At 36.2% G+C, this 24,223-nt stretch overlaps 1 protein-coding gene across 2 annotated transcripts in view; it reads right to left on the reverse strand.

The window, feature by feature from the left end:
- PCDH11X (protocadherin 11 X-linked) overlaps positions 1-24,223 on the reverse strand; it is a 431,541-nt gene that overhangs the window by 240,301 nt on the left and 167,017 nt on the right. The window contains exon 4 of one of the 2 annotated variants that reach the window (XM_086386943.1): positions 21,059-23,079. The exons of the other annotated variant lie outside the window; for it this stretch is intronic. Coding sequence (XP_086243069.1) covers positions 22,987-23,079 — 93 coding nt within the window. The 3' untranslated portion in view covers positions 21,059-22,986. Of the gene's footprint in view, positions 1-21,058; positions 23,080-24,223 lie in introns of those variants that run through there. 2 annotated transcript variants of the gene reach the window in all.

The following is a 24,223-nucleotide window of genomic DNA, read 5'->3' on the forward strand; positions in this document are numbered from 1 at the left end:
CTTGAAACCATAATTATTTATCTTTAATAGATAGAGAACTTTTCACCTTATCTATCCTTCAGTAAAAATTTAAAATTAACTTTTGGTTTGATTGGTTTTCTGTTCTTTGTTTTGTTTTATTTCTAATTTCATTGGTTCCGACTTTGGTATTTATTATATTTTTCTCTGATTACTTTGAGTTTAATTTGTTTGTTTGTTGTTGTTGTTGTCATTGTTGTTCCAGTTTCTTAAAGTGGAGATTGAAGTCTCTGATTTTACACTTTGCTTCTTTACTAATAAAGGCATTATAAATGTTCTCCTATTTCCTTGTTTAGCAGCATCCCACAAATTCTGATAAATTGATGTTTTCAGTTTTATTCAGTTCAAAACATTTCTTATTGGAAACATGATTTATTTATGTATGTTATTTAGTTTTCTCAATTATTTGGATACATTTTCTAGATGTCTTTCAATTATTGATGTATACTTTTGTGGTCACTGAACATATTTTGGATGCCTTGAATTCTTGAAAATTATTGGAAAAAAAGAAAAGTGTTATAGTGCAGAGTCTTAGTAAATTCTCTGGCAGTGCTTGAAAAGAATATATTCTGTTGAGTGGAATGCTGAATAAATGTCTTAAGGTCAAGTTGTTTGATAACGATGTTCATATATGCTGCATCCTTTTTGATTCTCATTATATTTGTTGTAGCAAATAATGAGAGAAGACTATTGAAATCTCTTATTAGAATTGTTGATTTGTCTTTTTTGGCAGTTCTATGCTTCATGTATTTTTAGTTATATTATTGGATGCATAAACATATAGAATTACTATGTCTTTTGGATGAACTGATGTCTTTATTGTTATGAAATATCTTTCTTTGAGATAGTGAAGTACAGGGAAGCCTGGTGTGCTGTAGTCAAAGAGTCAGACATGACTTATCAACTGAACAACAACAACAAATACCTGTTAGTATTCTTCACTTTTATATCTGTTCTTCTGGTATAAATATGAAAATGAAACTCGCTCAGTCATGTCCGACTCTTTGCAACCTCCTGGACTATACAGCCCATGGGATTCTCCAGGCCAAAATTCTAGAGTGGGTAGCCATTCCCTTCTCCAAGGGATCTTCCCAATTCAGGGACTGAACCCAGGTCTCCCACATTGCAGGCAGATTCTTTACCAATTGAACCACCAGGGGAGATCTGGTGGTGTCAATATAACCATTCTAAATTTTTGGCTATTTTTTGCATAGTATATAATTTTCTATCATTTTAACTATTTGTATCTTTATATTTAAAATGTATTTTTTGTTAGTAGCATTATAGTAGTCTTGTTTTTTTTAATCAAACCTGACAGTTTCTTCATTTTAATTATTTATACCTATTCCATTTAATTTGATTATTGATATATTTATGACTGTTAATAATTTTGCTATTTGTTTTCTGTTTGTTCTTTGTTCAAGTTTTCCCTTCACTGCCTTCTTTTTTAAATTGAACCTTTATGATTCAGTTTTGGGCTTCCCAGATGGTGCTAGCAGTAAAGACCTCTTCTGTCAATGCAGGAGATGTAAGAAACACAGGATTGATTCCTGGGCCTGGAAGATCCCCTGGAGGAGGGGGGTTTGCTTTAGAATTAGAATTGCTTTAGTATTATTCTGTATGTCTTTTAACTTTTCATAAATTTCTTCAATTGGTATTATAGTAATTCTCATGTAATATAAAATATTTACTATTGTATACTTCCATTTTTCCTCTCCCATTAGCCATTATTGAAATATACTTTACTTTTTACTTGTATGTGCTATAAACTCCACAATATGTTCTTTGATTTTGTGTAGTCAAGTTACCTTAAAAGAGAGGAAATAATATGGAAATATCTTATATAGTTAACCTGTTGTTGTTTCTAGTGCTGTACATTCCTTCATATATACCCACATTTTTATCTTATGTTTTATCTTTTTTTGCTTGAAGAACTTCCTTTTACATTTCTTGTAATGTTTGTCTTCTGGTAATAAATTCTTTCAGCTTTTGTGTGTCAAGGATATCTTTATTTTTGCCTTCAGTTTTAAAAGATATCTTCAATGGCTATATATATATATTTTTCTTTTAGCACTTTAACAATCCTCCTTTTTTCATATTTTATTTTCAATAGTTTGTAGCATGATTTCTTCATATTAACAGATCTTTTATTCTTCCATGTCTAATCAGATGTTTATCCCATTCTGTGAATTTTTCCATCACAAAGATTGTAGCTTTCATCTCTAGAAGTTTGATTTGAGCCTCTTTAATATCTTTCATGGGGCTTTCCTGGTGGCTCAGACAGTAAAGAATCTGCCTGCAATGCAGGAGACCTAGGTTCAATCCCTGGGTTGGGAAGATGCTCTGGGGAAGGGAATGGCACTCCCGTATTCTTACCTGGAGAATCCCTTGGACAGAGGAGCCTGGTGGGCTACAGTCCATGGGGTTGAAAAGAGTTGGGCACTAATATCTTTCATATCTAAACTTAAATTTTGAACATACAGAATATGATTCTAATACATTTTTAAATGTCATTTTATGCTAATTCTCACATCTGTTTCAGTTCTGGGTCAGTTTCTATTAATTCATTATTCTCCTCATTATAGTTTATGTTTTCCTGCTTTTATGTATACCTGGCCATCTTTATTTGGATGCCATCCATTTTACATTCACTTTTTTGGCTGTTGGATATTCCCATTTTATCTGAGATTCATTTAACTTATTTAGAAATAGTTTGATCCTTTCAAATCTTCCTTTTGTTATTTGTTAGACAAATCCAAAATAATACTCCATCTAGGGCTATAGTCCCCACTGCTAAGCAAGATCTTCCTGTGTATTTTACTCAATGCCCCAGAAGTGTGAATTATTTCAGTCTTACTAGTGGGAACAAGTACTATTCCCAGCTTTATGTAAGCAACTGACAACATTTCCTAGTACTACCAGATAGCTTTTCACTGGCCTCAGATGGTTTCCTCGCACATACACTGATGAATAAGCTGAAGAATACATGAAGGAGATCCTCTACTCATCACCAGGGCTCTCTTTCTTTGTAGCTCTCTTCTATTCAACACTGTGTCCTGGAAACTCTAGCCATCTTGGTCTCTTTGGATTCCCATCTTTGTCTCCTCAACTCAGGGAGTTTTCAGGCTCCATCTAGATTATCTCTCACTGTGTTTTGCCCTGGAAACTCCCTCAAGATTTTACACTGTGGTAATCTTAGAGTTTACCTCATTCTTTCCTGTTTCTAAGGGATCACTATCCTTCACTGCCTCAAATTCACAGTTTTGTTTTATACATTATTTCTCTCTTTCTTTGCGTTGTTTCAGGTGGTATGGTAAAGTTGATCTCATTTACTCCATCTTGGGCTGAGGCAGAGTTTTTATGTAGTTTTAAAAGCCACAAGCTTGCTTCTGAGGATGTACTTTATGAAAAGAGGTTTCAATTCATAAATTTCAGGCTGGTTTGACTTCTCCGACCTTTGGCTATTAAAGGGAACTTGTAGCAATTTTGATTCATGGCAATATTTATTTATGCATAGTATTATTCTTTTGAAAATTTGACATGAAGACAGATACATAATTGAAGCTAATTCATTTTTGAAGGGATTGACACAGTTTCATTATGTCATGTCCTATTATTAATTTTCTCAATATGGGAAGAATTGCATAACATTTAATGGCCAATTTAAAATTAATGGTGGCTTTATTGGCCTAACTAGACAAGTAGACATATATAATAAATTTAATTCAATTACATGAGATATAAAGGTCTTATTTGCATGAGGAAATTGAGCTTAATTTTTTAAATTGATGAAGAAAATAAAAATGGCTTAAATTATATCATACATTAAAGTTGCACTATGGATGAAGGAAAATTATGTACAGGCACTGAAGGCAAAGAGTAACATTGTAATGCATTAAACTAATGAGAATAACTAATAAATGTAGTCACTATTCTACACTTATAGTAAAAGCTATGTATATCAGAGTCAAAATCTTAAATCAGAAGATTATTGAAAGTAACACAGGATTATCAAATATATTTCCTCATATTATTTTTTAGATACATGAAAATGTGGATAAAATAAAATGGAAAAACTGATAGCAGTAATTTCACAAGCAGACAATATCCAAATCTCCTAAATGTTATTGCATTCATTTGAACTAAATGATATCTCATTTCCTTCATGATGCATAAATTTTGGACTTTTAATATTTTTTCCTATGTATGATGCACTGAAACATTATTCTGACTTAAATCACCAGGCATGTTCATTTTACAAATTGCAGAAAACAACTGGACAGACAGTAGTTAAGAGGAAAGCAAAGAATTTCATATATTAAATATGAAAAAAAACTTTTAATTGCACTATGCTTCTAAAAATATAACAGCACACTATTTGTGCATATTATTGTTTAAAAGGAAAAATAGTCATGTAAACTGAGTTATAGACATACAGAAGATGCCTATTCTTTTGTTTTCCTTCTTATTCTGTATATGGATAATTGAGTGAAAAAAAGTCAGTGAGTTTAAACCCATCCTCTTTTATAAAATCGATATATAGTTTTAGGAATATGGATGATATTAGGTGGCATTTATATAATCAGTTATATAGCATTTCAATATAGTCTCTTAAAAGCTATTATTTAACAAAAATTATTCTTTTGCCAGTTGTGACTTTGAATTAAAGTATTTAGGTCATTATCTAAATAATTAAAATAACATATAACATATTTGCATACATGCATGCTAAGTTGCTTTAGTTATGTCTAACTCTGTGCGACCCTATGGACTGTAACCTGCCAGACTCCTCTGTCTGTGGGATTCTTCAGGCAAGAATACTGGAGTGGGCTGTCATGCCCTCCTATAGGGGATCTTCCTGTCTCAGGCATCCAACACGCATTTCTTATATCTCCTGCATTGGCAGAATGGTTCTTTACCATCCAGAGCCACCTGGAAAGCCCATAACATATTTAAGCTTATTGAAATAATAGTTAATACTAACAGTGAGAAAGTAGTAAGGATCCTCACTGAACTTCTAAAAAAGAGATAAAATATTAAATCCATTCAATTATCATTTTCTTAACAACACTTTGATACAGACAAGCAATGAACTTTACTCATTCAAGGCTTAATGCTATGATAATACAAAAACTTCAACTAAATCTGAACTTAAATAATAAATCAATCATAAATCTTTCATTTCAAGATTCTCAAAGACCAAAACAAAGCAAATAACTTAAAATCTTACCTCCAAGTTAATAGCAAATGGCAAAAATCATAAACAAAGAATCATTTCCAATATTATTAAAATTATACTTTCTAAGGGGCAGGCTATATATTTCAAAGGGAGTTTTAATTTCAAAATGATAAACAAGTCAGGAATGAAAATACAGTTGTAATTTGTAGGAGTTTGAGATAAGAGATCAAATATGTTCCTATATGGGTATGAACCAAGTAAGTGTGAAGAAAGTTCACATTTTTCAGGAAAATCTAATTTTCATCTTGGAAAGACTACCAAATACTATTTATCTTCAAATTTTTCCAAATTTTTTAAACCCCATTGATTGCAGAGTACTGAGGAGAAATACTACTCCAGTAGATCCCAATCAACTGAAACAACACACCCACTCCTGTATAACTTGATAGAAAAACATAAAGCTCCTGGATAGAACAAAGAAATTCATGTTTATCCCCAAAAGGAGCAGTAACAAACAAAAAAGTGATAGAGTTTGGTAGATATTTTCAGGACTAGGTCACTGTGTGTGTGTGTGTGTGTGTGTGTGTGTATGTGTGTCAGTCGCTCAGTTGTGTCTAACTCTTTGTGATCCCATGGATTGCAGCCCACCAGGCTCCTCGGTCAGTGGGATTCTCCAGGCAAGAATGCTGGAGTGGGTTGCCATTCACTTCTCCAGGGGATCTTCCCAACCCAAAGATCGAACCCAGGTCACCCACAATGCAGGAAAATTCTTTACCTGCTGAGCCACAAGGAAAGACACTAGGTCACTCTAAAGGTTTAATTCTCTATCATTAAAATACTGAAACACTGATAATATAAAATAGAATATAAATTTAGGAATGAATGATGCTTTCAGAAAATATCTTTAGAATAAGTGACAACAGAGTGGGGAAATTTCAGTGTAAAGAATAGAAAATAGCTATCTGTGAAAACTGAAATATTTTCTTTTATCTGTCACTTATGTCATGGTACTCCTTTCATTATCCTTTTAGGAACTTTCCTTCAGCTCAGTTCAGTTCAGTTCAGTCGCTCAGTCATGTCCAACTCTTTGCGACCCCATGAATCACAGCACGCCAGGCCTCCCTGTCCATCACCAACTCCCGGAGTCCACACAAACTCATGTTCATCGAGTTGGTGATGCCATCCAGCCATGTCATCCTCTGTCGTGTCCTTCTGCTCCTGCCTCCAATCCCTCCCAGCATCAGGGTCTTTTCCAATGAGTCAACTCTTTGCATGAGATGGCCAAATTATTGGAGTTTTAGCCTCAGCATCAGTCCTTCCAATGAACACCCAGGACAGGTCTTTAGAATGGACTGGTTGGATCTCCTTGCAGTCTAAGGGACTCCCAAGAGTCTTCTCCAGCACCACATTTCAAAAGCATCAATTCGTCGGTGCTCAGCTATCTTCACAGTCCAACTCTCACATCCATACACGACCACTGGAAAAACCATAGCCTTGACTAGACAGACCTTTGTTGGCAAAGTAATGTCTTTACTTTTTAATATGCTATCTAGGTTGGTCATAATTTTACTTCCAAGGAGTAATTTCGTGGCTGCAGTCACCATTTGCAGTGATTTTGGAGCCCCCCCAAAACAAGTCTGACACTGTTTCCACTGTTTCCCCATCTATTTCCCATGAAGTGATGGGACCAGAGCCATGATCTTAGTCTTCTGAATGCTGAGCTTTAAGCCAACTTTTTCACTGTCATCTTTCACTTTCACCAAGAGGCTTTTTAGTTCCTCTTCACTTTCTGCCATAAGGGTGGTGTCATCTGCATATCTGAAGTTATTGATATTTCTTCCGGTAATCTTGATTCCAGCTTGTGCTTCTTCCAGCATAGCATTTCTCACAATGTACTCTGCATATAAGTTAAATAAGCAGGGTGACCATATACAGCCTTGACGTACTCCTTTTCTTATTTGGAACCAGTCTGTTGTTCCATGTTCAGTTCTAACTGTTGCTTCCTTTTTTAACATAAATTTATTTATTTTAATTGGAGGCTAATTACAGTATTGTATTGGTTTTGCCATACATCAACATGAATTGGTGACGGGTGTACACGTGTTCCCCATCCTGAACCCCCGTCCCACATCCTTCCCCATACCATCCTGTTGCTTCCTGAACTGCATATAGGTTTCTCAAGAGGCAGGTCTGGTGGTCTGGTATTCCCATCTCTTTCAGAATATTCCACAGTTTTTTGTGATCCACACAGTCAAAGGCTTTGGCATAGTCCATAAAGCAGAAATAGGTGTTTTTTCTGGAACTCTCTTGCTTTTTCCATGATCCAGGGAATGTTGACAATTTGATCTCTGGTTCCTCTGCCTTTCCTAAAACCAGATTGATCATCTGGAAGTTCACGGTTCACGTATTGCTGAAGCCTGGCTTGGATAATTTTGAGCATTACTTTCTTGGCATGTGAGATGAATGCAATTGTGCAGTAGTTTGAGCATTCTTTGGCATTGCCTTTCTTTGGGATTGGAATGAAAACTGACCTTTTCCAGTCCTGTGGCCACTGCTGAGCTTTCCAAATTTGTTGGCATATGGAGTGCAGCACCTTCACAGCATCATCTTTCAGGATTTGAAATAGCTCAACTGGAATTCCATAACCTCCACTAGTTTTGTTCGTAGTGATGGTTTCTAAGGTGCACTTGACTTCACATTCCAGGATGTCTGGCTCTAGGTCAGTGATCACACCACCGTGATTATCTGGGTCATGAAGATCTTTTTTATACAGTTCTTCTGTGTATTCTTGTCATCTCTTCTTAATATCTTCTGCTTCTGTTAGGTCCATACCATTTCTGTCCTTTATTGAACCCATCTTTGCATGAACTGTTTCTTTGGTATCTCTTATTTTCTTGAAGAGATCTCTAGTCTTTCCCATTCCATTGTTTTCCTCTATTTTTCTGTATTGATTTCTGAGGAAGGCTTTCTTATCTCTCCTTGCTATTCTTTGGAACTCTGCAACCAAATGGGAATATCTTTCCTTTTCTCCTTTGCTTTTCCTTTCTCTTCTTTTCAAGCTATTTGAAGGCCTCACCAGACAGCCATTTTGCGTAGCAAACACCCTCTTCCAACAACACAAGAGAAGACTCTACACATGGGCGTCACCAGATGGTCAACACCGAAATCAGATTGATTACATTCTTTGCAGCCAAAGATGGAGAAGCTCTATATAGTCAGCAAAAACATGACTGGGAGCTGACTGTGGCTCAGAGCATGAACTCTATTGCCAAATTCAGACTTAAAATGAAGAAAGTAGGGAAAACCACTAGACCATTCAAGTGTGACCTAAATCAAATTCTTCACCTAATAACCCTTAAAACTGTTAGTACTAGATCTTCTCTAGTAGCATGATATCTATAGCCATGATAAATTGAAAATACATTCCAATATTTTTCATATTTGCATAGTCTATCTTTTTATACAATGGCTCTTTTAAAATTTGTATTTCCTAGACTTGATAAATAATTGCGATAACACAACTTGCTGAGATATTTTCTACCTGAATTAGCGTACATTGAAATATACTTGTTTCTCTTTAAAATTTCTTGTTTTCATTAAGCTGTGTCTGTTGAATTTCATTGCTTTTTTACTTTTTGAGTTGCATCTTATAAAATTAACTGTTCTCCCAACAGCCCAATAACTCTCTGTTCATTTTCCACTTTAAAATGATTTGTTTTAGACACAGTGTTATTTCAATTTAATTATACTAACAGATATACAGTAGGATTCCAGTCTATCTTCTTTTGTTTGTCTAGGACTCTCAGGTGGGAAAAAGCAAAACTGAAATATCCTTTAATTCAGTAAAGAACAACCAGAACAAAAATCCTCTATTGAAAAAAAAAAAAAAAATGAAGATGGCCTCATTTGGATTTGTGACATATCAGGCATGTGAACACCAACAATTTGATGGACAGAACAAAGTTACTAGGACTTTGTGTATAAGATTAATTTAATTAGTGTACCCCAAAGTGAGATTTTAAGATCATATATTGACCTAAAGTCTAACATAAACTGTTTCTAAAACGTTCTGAAGAACTGGATCGGATCTCCCCAGCCTATTTTAGCATATCCCAGAGAGACTCATAGACCATGTCCTAGTACTAATGTGTATGAACCTTATATCCGTCAGAAATAATCTAGCTAATAGAGGAGTATTGTTCCAAGAATTTCCAATTTGAACAAGAAACAAAGGGTGACCTCTAAATCTCAGGAAAAATAAAGCCACGCTCTCAGAAAGAGCAGATTATCTGTTTAAAAAGTTAAAACTAGAGGCACAATAGCAATTGACAGACATCTTCAATTACGGATTCTAGTCTAACTCAAGCCTGGAGGAACTAAGTATTCCCCTGGTGCTGGTAAAATTTGAATGCCATTAATCAATGATTCTTATCACTTGGACTGTGGAGCTCTACAGTAACATTCCAATGGTCAAGGACAACTAACAAAGGGAACAGCAAAGTGTAAGATGAAGAAAAGCCCATCTTAAAAGAAAATAAAAGTTAAATAGCTGAGGTGAAATATTTAGCTATCTCAAGAAAATAATAGTGTGCCTGGGATTTTAGGCCTGTTGCTGTCATAATTAACAGACTGAGAATTTTTTTGGGGGGGGGTGGAGACATATCCTTAACCACAACACTGCTATCACTCTTTCTCAAAAGCATCCTTAACAAAAGGACCATTAAAAATGTTTATACTCAGAAATCTGATTTTTTCATGTGATTTGTGTTTATTGCTCACATATTATGGTTGTTACCACTTTCTTACTAGAAATTTTTTAAGGGGAGAATTTAACACTGATTTCAAGAAATTTGCTTAGGCTTGTCTGACACCTAAAACATTCACTTATTCACACCAACTATCCATTCAGCAATTCTTATTTACTGACAAATTTAGAAATAAGTGCTTACTACCTAAGCGAGTTCATAAATATGCATTGATTTTATCAACAAACTAGGAAACTAGAGTATATTTTAATAAAAAATGCATCTAAATATATCAAAATTACCAGCTCACATTAATGTTGTCTTTCCTATATAGGCTGGATTCTTTTTTCCTAGAGACATTTGCTTTAAAATAATCAAGGGTGGAATTATCTTCAAATATTTGCACAGAGAACCGTGCTAAATTGTGTTTGAAGGTTGAAATAATGTATTGTAGGCATTTGAACTGCCTCTCTTGTAATAAAAATCCACTGACTGAAGTAATATCATACATATGAAAAAACGAAAGTGTGAAAATGTTAGTCATTCAGTTGTGTCCGGCTCTTTGTGATCCCATGGACTGTAGGTCACCAGGCTCCTCTGTCCATGGAATTCAGCAGGCAAGAATTCTGGAGGGGCAAGAAGAAGAAATCTTCAGGCAAGAAGATTCCCTTCTCCAGGGAATCTCTCCACCCTAGGTATCAAACCCCAGTTTTCCTGCATTGCAGGCAGATTCTTTACCACCTGAGCCACCAGGGAAGCCTTATTATACATGTAAATATCCTCCAATATTTTTACATAGGGCAGCTCACTCTTTTCTTTAAAAAGAAATGGTCAATGAGTAGCCCATTCTCTCTCCCAAGGAAATAATTTACTCTGGTGTGTCAGAACTTTCTGAATACAGCTTGGCTTGTAAATTACTTCAGTCTTTCAACTGGCTTCAGTCAGGGATTAATAAGTAGCAACTAGTTTGCAAGGCATAAGTCTTCTTTTACCAGTTAGAGGTGATTTTCAAAATAAGTGAATCAAGGACCCACTTATAACCAAAACAGTGATGTTTAGTAAGTCAGCAATTAAATAATGTTTTTAATGATAATTTTTTATGATATCTACAGAAAATGCATCATTTCAATAATGATCACTAAAAGAGGATTTTCCACCCAAAGATAAAGGAATCAAGGTTAAAAACAGTTGTGTAATTCCAGGAGCCCTATACTCCTGTAAGAGTTGTGGAGAGAAAGGCAGTACAACCAGTCTATACCACCTATTTGAAATCCTAATTTTAATTAAATCATTACTTTAATAAAATGATTGTAGTATGTTTTACATTATTAAATAGATACTATTTAATGATCAGTATGTTTCAGTACAGAGTAACTCTAGAAATTATCACTATCTTGTTTCTGTTTCCCCCTTCTACACACTTATCCATATTTGTACTTCTCTCTTCTCCACCCCCATGTTCTTCATCTCTTTTCCCTCTTACTATAGATTCTCTCTGCCTTATTTCTCCAACTGTCACCCTTTTTTAATTTGCTTTTCACTGAAATATAGTTCATTTACAATATTTTGTTAGTTTCTGGTGTATACCAAAGTGATTCAGTTTTATATATATATATATGTATTTATATATGTATACACACACACACACACACACATATATATATATATATATAAGAATATACACACATATATATATAAAAGAATATACATATATATATATTCTTTTTCATGTTCTTATCCATTATGGTTTATCACAGGATATTAAATATAGTTTCCTGTGCTAGACAGTAGGATCTTGTATTTTTTTAATTGTCACTCTTTCTTTTTAACTGTACTTCTCTTACTCCTCTTTGCCCTCTTCCCATATTTCTCCATATTTCTCCCCTTCATCTTTACTGTTCTCTGTCCCTATTTCACACTCCCTTTCTCACTTTAACCTCTCTCTCTGTCTCCCCTCCTACCCTTCTTCACTCCTTTTCTTTCCCCCCATTTTCCCATCCAAAAATCACAAAACTGCATGCCACGTTTTGTCATTTCTTTTTTTTTACATTCACACATAATCATATATAATGTTTCAAACCCACAATTTTTGTTTGGCTCAACTTTGGTCAGGAACAGACCATAAAACATTAAAAGAGTATTTTTGAGTGGATAATTTTTTTTGAATTTTCTTTTTTTTAATTTAAATTTATTTATTTTAAAATTAGACTTCTTTCTAGGATTCAATTGCATTCATCAAACATGGAAAAATATTATTTTAGACATCATTTGCTGAACCCAATCCTTGACAAAAGGCTGGTTTATGCATATCTAAAATGCTTTTTTTCTTTTGCAGTTAGGAATTATTAAATAAATCATAAAATTTTAAAAACACAGTTAGGATTAGCCTTAAAATTAATGCAGTACAAACTATTATGAACTTCTTCAACAGAATCCTCTGTAAGTGGCCATCTATCCTTTGCTGTTTAAATTCCGGTATTGAGAATCTCACCACCTCATTAGATAGTTCATTCCATTTTATTAGAAAACCATGCCTTCTAATGAAATAAAATCTGTCTGTGTAAACTCCACTCATAGGTTAATACTAATTACTCCTAGTACATTAGTAGGCCGTTTCAAAATAATTAATTTTGCCTTTCATAATTTTTTTCTGGCAGCCCAACATGCACATAATTTTACTGCATCTTATTATTATATATTAAAAAAAAAACCTTAAAAAAAAAAAGTTAATTGAGTCATCCCAGTGCACCAGCCCCAAGCTTCCTGTATCCTGCATCGAACCTGGACTGGCGATTCATTTCTTATATGATATTATACATGTTTCAATGCCATTCTCCCAAATCATCCCCTCCTCCCTCTCCCACAGAGTCCAAAAGACTGTTCTATGCATCTGTGTCTTTTTTGCTGTCTCGTATACAGGGTTATCATTACCATCTTTGTAAATTCCATATATATTCATTAGTATACTGTACTGCTGTTTTTCTTTCTGGCTTACTTCACTCTGTATAATCGGCTTGGGGCTGGTGCACTGGGTTGACCCAGCGGGATGGTATGTCGAGGGAGGTGGGAGGTGGGTTCAGGTTTGGGAACACGTGTACACCCATGGCGGATTCATGTTGATGTATGGCAAAACCGATACAATATTGTAAAGTAATTAGCCTCTAAAATAAATAAATATAAATTTTAAAAAATTTAAAAAACTAAAAAAAGTTAATTGGAACAAATTGAAAAAGTTTCCAAAAGGTTTTCTTTCCTGCAAATTTATGCTGACAGTTAATTTAAAATTAATGATCACATACACACACACACCTTTGTGGGAAAGGGAAAGAGAAGTGAAAATATTGCCTATAATGAACCCGAAAGACTAAGTTCTCTTTCCAGAATACTGTTTCTGAATATTTCTTCTAGAATTTCTTCAACTTTCAAATATTATATATTTAGAGACCTAAGTCTACTTAAGACTAACCATAGAATGGCCACACAGAATTTGTCCATGTGCATGTAAATTTTATGCTTAGATTTTGTGTCTGAACACCATGATCACAGTTATATTTACACTATACTGACTGACTCTGGGAAGACATTAGGCCATTTTCAGAGCTTACCCACCATGCCTTGTAGTGCCAGCATCAAGGGCCAAGTCATGGCATCAAACCAAGTTCCAAGTCAAAATGAATACTTCTCACTGTGTTGGGAATTTTGTGAAAAACTAAGCTCTAAATGGGCTGGAGGTTGTGACAAGGACACCAGCTCTGTTGTATCTGGTATCTAAAGGCTAATCATTCCACTTTTCACTTTCAAGTTGTACCCCAAAGTTTCCTTCTCTTCTGATCAAGAAATAAAAAATGTCTCTCTGAATAGTCTCCTTTTTAGCCCGTACTCTTTTTCCCAAATATTTCCCCTTGTGCATTGTTTAATATGTTATTGTTATAGAACTACATGACTGTGTTTTCCCACAGTTCTTTAGGAAAAATTCTTTTTATTCTCTTACTAATCTTCTCTCTCTCTCTCTCTCTCTCTCTCTCTCTCTCTCTCCCTCACATACACAGTCACCACTACTATCAGATAAGCTTCTAAATTTGGTCATTTTTTTATATTTAAAATAGTTTCTACCCATCTCTAACAAGTTTTTCCTATCACTTTAGTGCACTAAATATCCTATGTTTCAGAGCTATCTATAGACTTTGGACTGATATAACATCTTTATGAGTGTTTTGCCTTAAAAACGCCTCTTATTGGGTCTATTTCCTCCTATTTTCTTTCTAATTCCTGAATTTATTCTGAGATATTATTTATATGTATTAATATTAACCAGTTTTCCTACTATTTCATGAATTGCAACTTGCTTTCTGTCATTTCTAACATCTTCTTTTTAAATAGATCATCCACTGTTTTCCTCAATGGAAATTTTTTGTAACTTGCCAAGTGTCTGAAGAACATCTAATCACCAACATATCATGAATTTGCATAACACTAATGGAGGAACAGCAGTGGTAAAACTAACAAACTTTCTGGGAATCAAAATTTACAGAGTCAACTAAATCTTTATCATGTATCTTTCCATATAGACTCCTGGAATCTGTTTAAATGACTGAAATTATTAAATGTGCTAATTTCTATTTCACTTCCTTTTCACTTTCTCTACTATAAAGTTTAATTTCATTAAGTGTTCCAGATTTCTAGTTTTAAGAGCAAGCCTGAACCCTTACAAGTGTACAGGTAAGAATGTTATGTGCTTTGGGGACCAATTGAACCAAGATAATCAATAAAGATCCCCTTCGTGGATCACAGTGTTGTTGTGGCAAAGGGCCTTGCAGTTATGAAGGTATGAGCCATGCTGAGCAGGGCCGCCCAAGATGATGGGTCATATTGAAGAGTTCTGACAAAATGTGGTCCACTGGAGGAGGAAATGGCAGTCCATTCCTTGATTCTTGCCTGGAGAACCTCATGGACATAATCAAAAGGCAAAAATATGTGACACAGGAAGATAAGCCTCCCAGATTGGAAGGTGTTCAATATGCAACTATAAAAAAATTGAGGGCAAATACTAATTGATGCAGAAAAAATGAAGTGGCTGGGCTAAAGCAGAATGACACTCAGTTGTGGATGTGTCTGGTGATGAAAGTAAAGCCCAATGCTGTAAAGAATAATATTGCATAGGAACTTGGAATGTTAAGTCCATGAATCAAGGTAAATTGAAAGTGGTCAAACAGGAGATGGCAAGAGTGAACATCAACATTTTAGGAATCAGTGAACCAAAATGGATGGGAATGGATGAATTTAAATCAGATGACCATTATATCTATTACTGTGGGCAAGAATCCCTTAGAAAAAATGGAGTAGCCCTCATAGTCAAAAATGAGTATGAAATACAGTACTTGGTTGCAACCTCAAAAATGACAGAATGATCTTGCTTCATTTCCATGCAAACCATTCAATATCAAAGTAATCCAAGCCTATGCCCCAACCACTGATGCTGAAGAAAGTGAAGCTGACCAGGTCTATGAAATCTTACAAGACCTTCTAGAAATAACACACACACACACACACACACACACACACACACACACACATATATATATGCTTTTCATCATAAAGGATTGGGATGCAAAAATAGAAAGTTAAGAGATACCAGGAATAACAGGCAAGTTTGTCCTTGGAGTACAAAAAAAAGCAGGGGAAAAGCTAACAGAGTTTTGTCAAAAAACAACACTGGTCATAAAAAACACTCTTTTCCAAATATCCAAGAGATGACTTTACACATGGACATCACCAGATGGTCAATATCGAATTCAGATTGATTATTTCTTTGCAGCTGAAATGGAGAAACTCTATAAAGTTAGCATAAACAAGACCTGGAGCTGATAGTGTCTCAGATCATGAGCTCCTTATTGAAAAATTTAGGCTTAAATTGAAAAAAGGAGAGGAAATAACTAGGCCATTCAGGTATGACCTAAAACAAATCTCTTTTGATTATACAGTGGAGGTGACACATAGATCCAAGGGGTTAGATATGATTGACAGAGTTCCTTAAGAGCTGTGGACAGAGGTTTATAAGATTGTACAGGAGACAGTGACCAAAACCATCACAAAGAAAAAGAAATGCAAGAAGGCCAAATGGTTGTCTGAGGAGGCTTTACAAATGGCTGAGGAAAGAAGAGAAGCAAAATGAAAGATAGAAAAGGAAACATATACCCAACTGAGTGCAGAGTTCCAGAGAATAGCAAGGAGAGATAAGAAGAACTTCTTAAAGGAATCATGCAAATAAATACAGGAAAAAAATAAAATAGGAAAGACTAGATATTTCTTCAAGAAAATAGGAGATATCAAGTGAACATTTCATGCAAGAATGGACATGATAAAGGATAGAAACTGTAAGGACCTAATAGAAGAAAAGGTGGCAAAAATACACAGCAGAACTATGCAAAAAAAGATCTAAATGACCCAGATAACCATGATGGTGTGGTCACTCACCTAGAGCTGAAACCCTGGAGTGTGAGGTCAAATGAGCCTTTAGAAGCATTACTACAAACAAAGCTAGTGGTCATGACAAAACTGCAGTTGAGTGATTTACAATCCTTAAACATGATGCTGTTCAAGCGCTGCACTTAATATGCCAGCAAATTTGGAAAACCTAGCAGTGGCCACAGGACTGGAAAAGTTTGGTTTTATTTTAATCTCAAAGAATGATGATGCCAAAGAATGTTCAAACTACCACACAATTGCACAAATTTCATACGCTATCAAGGTAATGTTCAAAATCCTTTAAGCTAGGCATCAGCAGTACATAAACTGCTGAAAACTCCAGGTGTACAAGCTGGATTTAAAAAAGGCAGAGGAACCAGAGATCAAATTGACAACATTCATTGAATCATTGAGAAAGCAAGGGAGTTACAGAAAAACGTCTACTTTTGCTTCATTGACTAGGCTAAAGCCTTTGACTGTGTGAATCACAAAACAACTGTGGAAAATTATTCAAGAGATACGATTACCAGACTATCTTACCTGTCTCCTGAGAAACCTGTGTGCAGGTCAAGAAGCAACAGGTAAAAATGAACATGGAAAAACTAACTGATTCAAAACTGGGAAAAGAATAAGACAAGACTGTATATTGCCACCCTGCTTATTTAACTTATATGCATGCATCATGTGAAATGCCAGGCTGGATGAATCACAAGCTGGGATCAAGACAGTTAAGCTAAATCTAAACAACCTCAGATATGCAAATAATAGCACTCTAATAGCAGAAAGTGAAGGAGAACTAAAGAGACTTTTCATGAGGGTGAAAGAGAGTGAAAAATCTCACTTGAAACTGAACATTAAAAAAAAAATAAGATCTAAGATCATGGCATCCTGTTCCATCACTTCGTGACAAATATATTGGGGAAAAGAGGAAATAGTGCCAGATTTTATTTTCTTAGGCTCCAAAATTACTGCAGATAGTAACTGCAGCCATGAAATAAAAAGATGTTTGCTCCTTGGAAGGAAAGCTATGACAAACCTATACAGTATATTAAAAAGTAAATACTTCACTTTGCAGACAAAGATCCATATAGTTAAAGCTATGGTTTTTCCAGTGGTCATTTACCGATGTGAGAGTTGGACCTTAAATAAGACTGAACACTGAAGTATGATGCTTTTGAATTGTGGAGCTGGAAAAGACTCTTGAGAGTCCCCTGGACTGTAAGGAGGTCAGATGAGTCAATTCTAAAGGAAATCAACCCCGAATATTCATTGGAAGGACTGATGCTGAAGTTGAAACGTTGGAAAAGATCCTGATGCTGAGAAAGATTGAAGGCAGGAGGAAAAGGGGGCGACAGAGGATGAGATAGTTGGATGAAATCACTGATTCAAATAACATGAATCTGAGCAAACTCCAGGAGATAGTGGGTAACAGGGAAGCCTGGTGTGCTGCAGTCCATGGGGTTGCAAAGAGTTGGACAGGACTTAACAACTGAACAACAACAACAATCAACAAAGAGAGTTAAAACTGGATTTTCTCCAGTCAGACTTCTTGGGCTTGAATGCCAGCTCCATTACTTCTTAGGTTGGTGATCTTGAGCAATTTACTTAGTGTTTCTGGGCTTCAGGTTTTTTTTTTTTTTTTTAACCTAAAAAATAGAAATTACAGAAATGTATTTCATAGGGCTCATATGTTGCACACATTCAAGTGCTTAGATTAGTATTGGTATATCAGATCAGATCAGATCAGTCACTCAGTCATGTCCGACTCTTTGTGACCCCATGAATCACAGCACATCAGGCCTCCCTGTCCATCACCAACTCCCGGAGTTCATTCAGACTCACATCCATTGAGTCAGTGATGCCATCCAGCCATCTCATCCTCTGTCGTCCCCTTCTCCTCCTGCCCCCAATCTCTCCCAGCATCAGAGTCTTTTCCAATGAGTCATCTCTTCACATGAGGTGGCCAAAGTACTGGAGTTTCAGCTTTAGCATCATTTCTTCAAAAGAAATCCCAGGGCTGATCTCCTTCAGAATGGACTGGTTGGATCTCCTTGCAGTCCAAGGGACTCTCAAGAGTCTTCTCCAACACCACAGTTCAAAAGCATCAATTCTTCGGTGCTCAGCTTTCTTCACAGTTCAACTCTCACATCCATACATGACCACAGGAAAAACAATAGCCTTGATTGGATGAACCTTTGTTGGCAATGTAATGTCTCTGCTTTTGAATATGCTATCCAAGGTGGTCATAACTTTCCTTCCAAGGAGTAAGCAGCTTTTAATTTCATGGCTGCAGGCACCATCTGTAGTGATTTTGGAGCCCAGAAAAATAAAGTCTGACACTGTTTCCCCATCTATTTCCCATGAAGTGGTGGGACCAGATGCCATGATCTTCGTTTTCTGAATGTTGAGCTTTAAGCCAAATTTTTTACTCTCCACTTTCACTTTCATCAAGAGGCTTTTTAGTTCCTCTTCACTTTCTGCCATAAGGGTGGTGTCATCTGCATATCTGAGGTTATTGATATTTCTCCCGGCAATCTTGATTCCAGCTTGTGTTTTTTCCAGTCCAGGATTTCTCATGATGTACTCTGCATATAAGTTAAATAAGCAGGGTGACAATATACAGCCTTGATGAACTCCTTTTCCTATTTGGAACCAGTCTGTTGTTCCATCTCCAGTTCTAATTGTTGCTTCCTGACCTGCATATAGGTTTCTCAAGAGGCAGATCAGGTGGTCTGGTATTCCCACCTCTTGAAGAATTTTCCACAGTTTATTGTGATCCACACAGTCAAAGGCTTTGGCATAGTCAATAAAGCAGAAATAGATGTTTTTTTCTGGAACTCTCTTGCTTCTCTATGATCCAGCGGATGTTGGCAATTTGATCTCTGGTTCCTCTGCCTTTTCTAAAACCAGCTTGAACATCTGGAAGTTCACAGTTCACATATTGCTGAAGCCTGGCTTGGAGAATTTTGGGTATTACTTTACTAGCGTGTGAGATGAGTGCAATGGTGTGGTAGTTTGAGCATTCTTTGGCATTGCCTTTCTTTGGGATTGGAATGAAAACTGACCTTTTCCAGTCCTGTGGCCATTGCTGTGTTTTCCAAATTTCCTGGCATACTGAGTGCAGCACTTTCACAGCATCATCTTTCAGGATTTGGAATAGCTCAACTGGAATTCCATCACCGCCACTAGCTTTGTTCGTAGTGATGCTTTCTAAGGCCCACTTGACTTCACATTCCAGGATGTCTGGCTCTAGGTCTGTGATCACACCATCGTGATTATCTGGGTCGTGAAGATCTTTTTTGTACAGTTCTTCTGTATATTCTTGCCATCTCTTCTTAATATCTTCTGCTTCTGTTAGGTCCATACCATTTCTGTCCTTTATTGAGCTCATCTTTGCATGAAATGTTCCTTTGGTATTTCTGATTTTCTTGAAGAGATCCCTAGTCTTTCCCATTCTGTTGTTTTCCTCTATTTCTTTGCATTGATCACTGAAGAAGGCTTTCTTATCTCTTCTTGCTATTCTTTGGAACTCTGCATTCAGATGTTTATATCTTTCCTTTTCTCCTTTGCTTTTCACTTCTCTTCTTTTCACAGTTATTTGTAAGGCCTCCCCAGACAGCCATTTTGCTTTTTTGCATCTTTTCTATGGGAATGGTCTTGACCCCTGTCTCAAGTACAATGTCACAAACCTCATTCCATAGTTCATCAGGCACTCTATCTATCAGATCTAGTCCCTTAAATCTATTTCTCACTCCCACTGTATAATCATAAGGGCTTTTATTTAGGTCATACCTGAATGGTCTAGTGGTTTTCCCTACTTTCTTCAATTTAGGTCTGAATTTGGCAATAAGGAGTTCATGGTCTGAGCCACAGTCAGCTCCTGGTCTTGTTTTTGCTGACTATATAGTAAGAACTTAATAAACCTTCTTATTCCTCTTTTTACACTCTCTAAGTGCTTGACCATCAGATGGATTAAAGTGTAATACAGTAACTAAAATAAAATATAAACCAAATAATTCACACCAACTATCATTCTCAAAATGATTATAATGATTTTATGAAATATCAGGAAAACAGGTAATTTCAGTTTTCAGAAAAAAATGACTAAACAGAATTAATTGATTGTCAAAATTTGAATTTATTAATTCATCTTTACTAATTCAAAATTACTAAATAGTATAGAAAATATAATATTCATTACCATATAAACTAGGCACCACTTAATCAGATTAAAATATTTATGTATATATACTATACCTAAATATTTGATTCATTTGCTCCTGTTAACTTTTTTTCACAAGCTTATACAATTCATTCATTCCCCTAATCTACCATGGCATTTGATCACTTCCATGACATCCTGGTGCAGTGAATTCTGTAAGTTTAAATATAATATTTAATGTCAATTTCAAGGATATTGTATCAGATCACAATACTTGAGAAGTCAACAGCATTTTGTATCATTTTCAGAGCATGTATCATTCATTATGAACTCTTACACATGCTATTTACATTCTCAACTAAGATATGCCAGTCATTCAATTCCCACTATAAAGACATTTCCACACACATCAAACAACTAATTGTTAAACTGCAATTTGAGAGTTTGAGAGTGTCTTAAAGTGTACTGTTTAGGTAAAGTCCTGTTAAATTTAAACTTCATTAAGTGTAATAACATCCTTATTTTCTTCCTCCGCCTAATATTTGCATTCGACTTAGGCTACGTTTTTTTTTTTTTTTTCCCCTAGACTTACAGTAACTATTCATATACTCCATCAAGTCTGATAAATTAATCATAGTCCTTTTAACATATTCTCTATTCAAAGCAATCACTTCTTATATAATATATATGAATAAATGATGCTCCTTTGCACGATATAAGGCTATGTTTTTACTATAGGTGCCTGCAAAGAATTCAAACCACAAGAGTCAAGTTTCATTAGGTTTTTCATTTTATAAAACCCCAGGGTAAATAGTGCAGTCTTTTATATGCATAATGAGTGAAGTGTTAGTGCAACATCCAAGAACATATTCACAGCCTACTGTCAGTAGTGAGTACAGATAAGGGGAATCACTATAATAAATCTTGAAACTTAATTTCCAGTCTAGGTGTCTATTTGTCTCAACTTTTTTTTATTTTTAACTGAAAAATAAGTGCAGAGAAATATATGTACTTTTACCTGGCCATTTATTTCAACTATAAACTAGACTAAGTTTAACTTTTGATGGTGGACAAATTATTAATACTCTCCTTCATTATGGGCCCTTAATACAATACTTCCTCCTTCAAAATCTTGTGAATTATGACACCTACTCAAGTCTAAGTGAAGTCGCTCAGTTGTGGCCAACTCTTAGCAACCTCATGGACTGCAGCCCACCAGGCTCCTCCACCCATGGGATTTTCCAGGCAAGAGTACTGGAGTGGGGTGCCATTGCCTTCTCTGAAAGAAAGCACTGCTGCTGCACTCAAGTCTAAGCCAATGTCTAATTAAGTAGTAGATTCAGAACCTGAAAACAGATTCTGTAGGTGTTACACTGCCTCTCTCAGTATTCTCAGTATGTTTTTTTTTTTTTTTTTTCTCTATCTTCCCCATCAGCAATGGGGGAAATTCTCAGAAGGATTATGACAGATATCAAAGATATGCTGCATGAGCTTCAGTTCAGTTCAGTCGCTCAGTCATGTTCAACTCTTTGGGACCCCATGAACCATAGTATGCCAGGCCTCCCTGCCAATCACCAACTCCCAAACTCATGTCCATTGAGTCAGTGATGCCATCCAATGATCTCATCCTCTATTGTCCCCTTCTCCTCCTGCCTTCAATCTTTCCCAGTATAAGGGTCTTTTCAAATGAGTCAGCTCTCCGCATCAGGTGGCCAAAGTATTGGAGTTTCAGCTTCAATATCAGTCCTTCCAATAAACACCCAGGACTGATCTCCTTTAGGATGGACTGGTTGGATCTCCTTGAAGTCCAAGGGACTCTCAAGAGTCTTCTCCAACACCACAGTTCAAAAGCATCAATTCTTCAGCACTCAGCTTTCTTCACAGTCCAACTCTCACATCCATACATGACCACTGGAAAAACCATAGCCTTTATTAGATGGACCTTTGTTGACAAAGTAATGTCTCTGCTTTTTAATATGCTGTTTGGGTTGATCATAGCTTTTCTTCCAAGGAGCCAGTGTCTTTTAATTTCATGGCTGCAGTCACCATCTGCAGTGATTTTGGAGCCCCAAAACATAAAGTCAGCCACTGTTTCCACAATTCCCCCATCTATTTGCCATGAAGTGATGGGAGTGGATGCCATGATCTTAGTTTTCTGAATGTTGAGCTTTAAGCCAACTTTTTCACTCTTCTCTTTCACTTTCATCAAGAGGCTCTTTAGTTCTTCTTCACTTTCTGCCATAAGGGTGGTGTCATCTGCATATCTGAGGTTATTTGTATTTTCCCAGAAATCTTGATTCCAGCTTGTGCTTCTTCCAGCCCAGCATTTCTCATGATGTACTTTTCACATAAGCCGGTGTAGGAGCAGTGGCTGTATGGCGCAGGAGCGGCAGAGAGGATCTACCCCACGTCCAAGGTCAGGAGCGGCAGCCGAGAGGAGATAACCCATGTCCAATGTAAGGAGCAGTGGCTGTGCTTTGCTGGAGCATCCGTGAAGAGATACCCCATGTCTAAGGTAAGAGAAACCCAAGTAAGGTGGTAGGCACTGAGAAAGGACATCAGAGGGCCGACAGACTGAAACCACAATCACAGACAACTAGCCAATCTGATCAGATGGACCACAGCCTTGTCTAACTCAGTGAAACTAAGCCATGCTGTGTGGGACCACCCAAGACAGGCAGGTCATGGTGGAGACGTCTGACAGAATGTGGTCCACTGGAGAAGGGAATGGCAAACCACTTCATTATTCTTGCCTCCAGAACCCCATGAACAGTATTCATGAGCTTAGACGAATCCTTTCACTTACCTGTATCCTGATATTCCTCATCAATAAAGTGAAAGAATAAGACAAGGAAGCTCTTCTACTTTCATGAGGCTAAATTCCCTGCCATTTACCTTGTTTACAATATCAGTCATATCACAAGATTTTTTTTTTTTAATCTTCTTTGAAAGGCAGGATGCTTGATTGTTAAGAACATGGCCTCTAGAGCCAAGAAGCCTAGATCTTTTCATTACCACTTACTAGTACAACCAATTATCTAAACGCTCTGTTCCTCAGTTTGCTTATCTATGAAATGGGGAGGATAATGGAATCTATACCATACAGTTATTGTGAAAATTAAATGAATTGGCATATTAAAACATTTAGAAAAGTCCTTGACACTTAGATAGATGGTGAATTTGTTATGTGAGCTACGTGCTAATGACAACAACCTGGAATCAAATTGACTTATCACTATTTTTCTGAGCAATTTCCAAAAAGACTGTCTTGCATTGAAGAACATTCAGATATTCTGAAAAAATATGTGGCATGCTTATGTGTATTAATTTCCTGTCAATTTCCTGTCACTGCTGTAACAAATCACCATAGACTAGTGGTTTAACAAAATCTGTATTATAGACTAGTTTAACAAAATCTATATTATAATTCTGACCATCAGAAATCCAAAATGGGTCTTGCTGGGCTCTAAAGGCAAGGTGTCAGTTGGGCACTGTTCCTTTCTGGAGGCTCTTGGGAAGAATCCCTTTCTAGTTTCCTGAGCCACTCATATCCCACTTTTCTCCATTTTCAAAGCCTGTAGAGGTCAGAATGCCCAGCTTCCCATCACCATGATTTCCTGATCTGTCCTTCTCTTACACATTTAATTCCACTTT

Source organism: Bos grunniens, chromosome X (genome assembly GCF_055505025.1).
Source record: "Bos grunniens cultivar Pamir isolate PY7600 chromosome X, Bosgru_T2T1.0, whole genome shotgun sequence".
Taxonomy (NCBI): domain Eukaryota; kingdom Metazoa; phylum Chordata; class Mammalia; order Artiodactyla; family Bovidae; genus Bos; species Bos grunniens.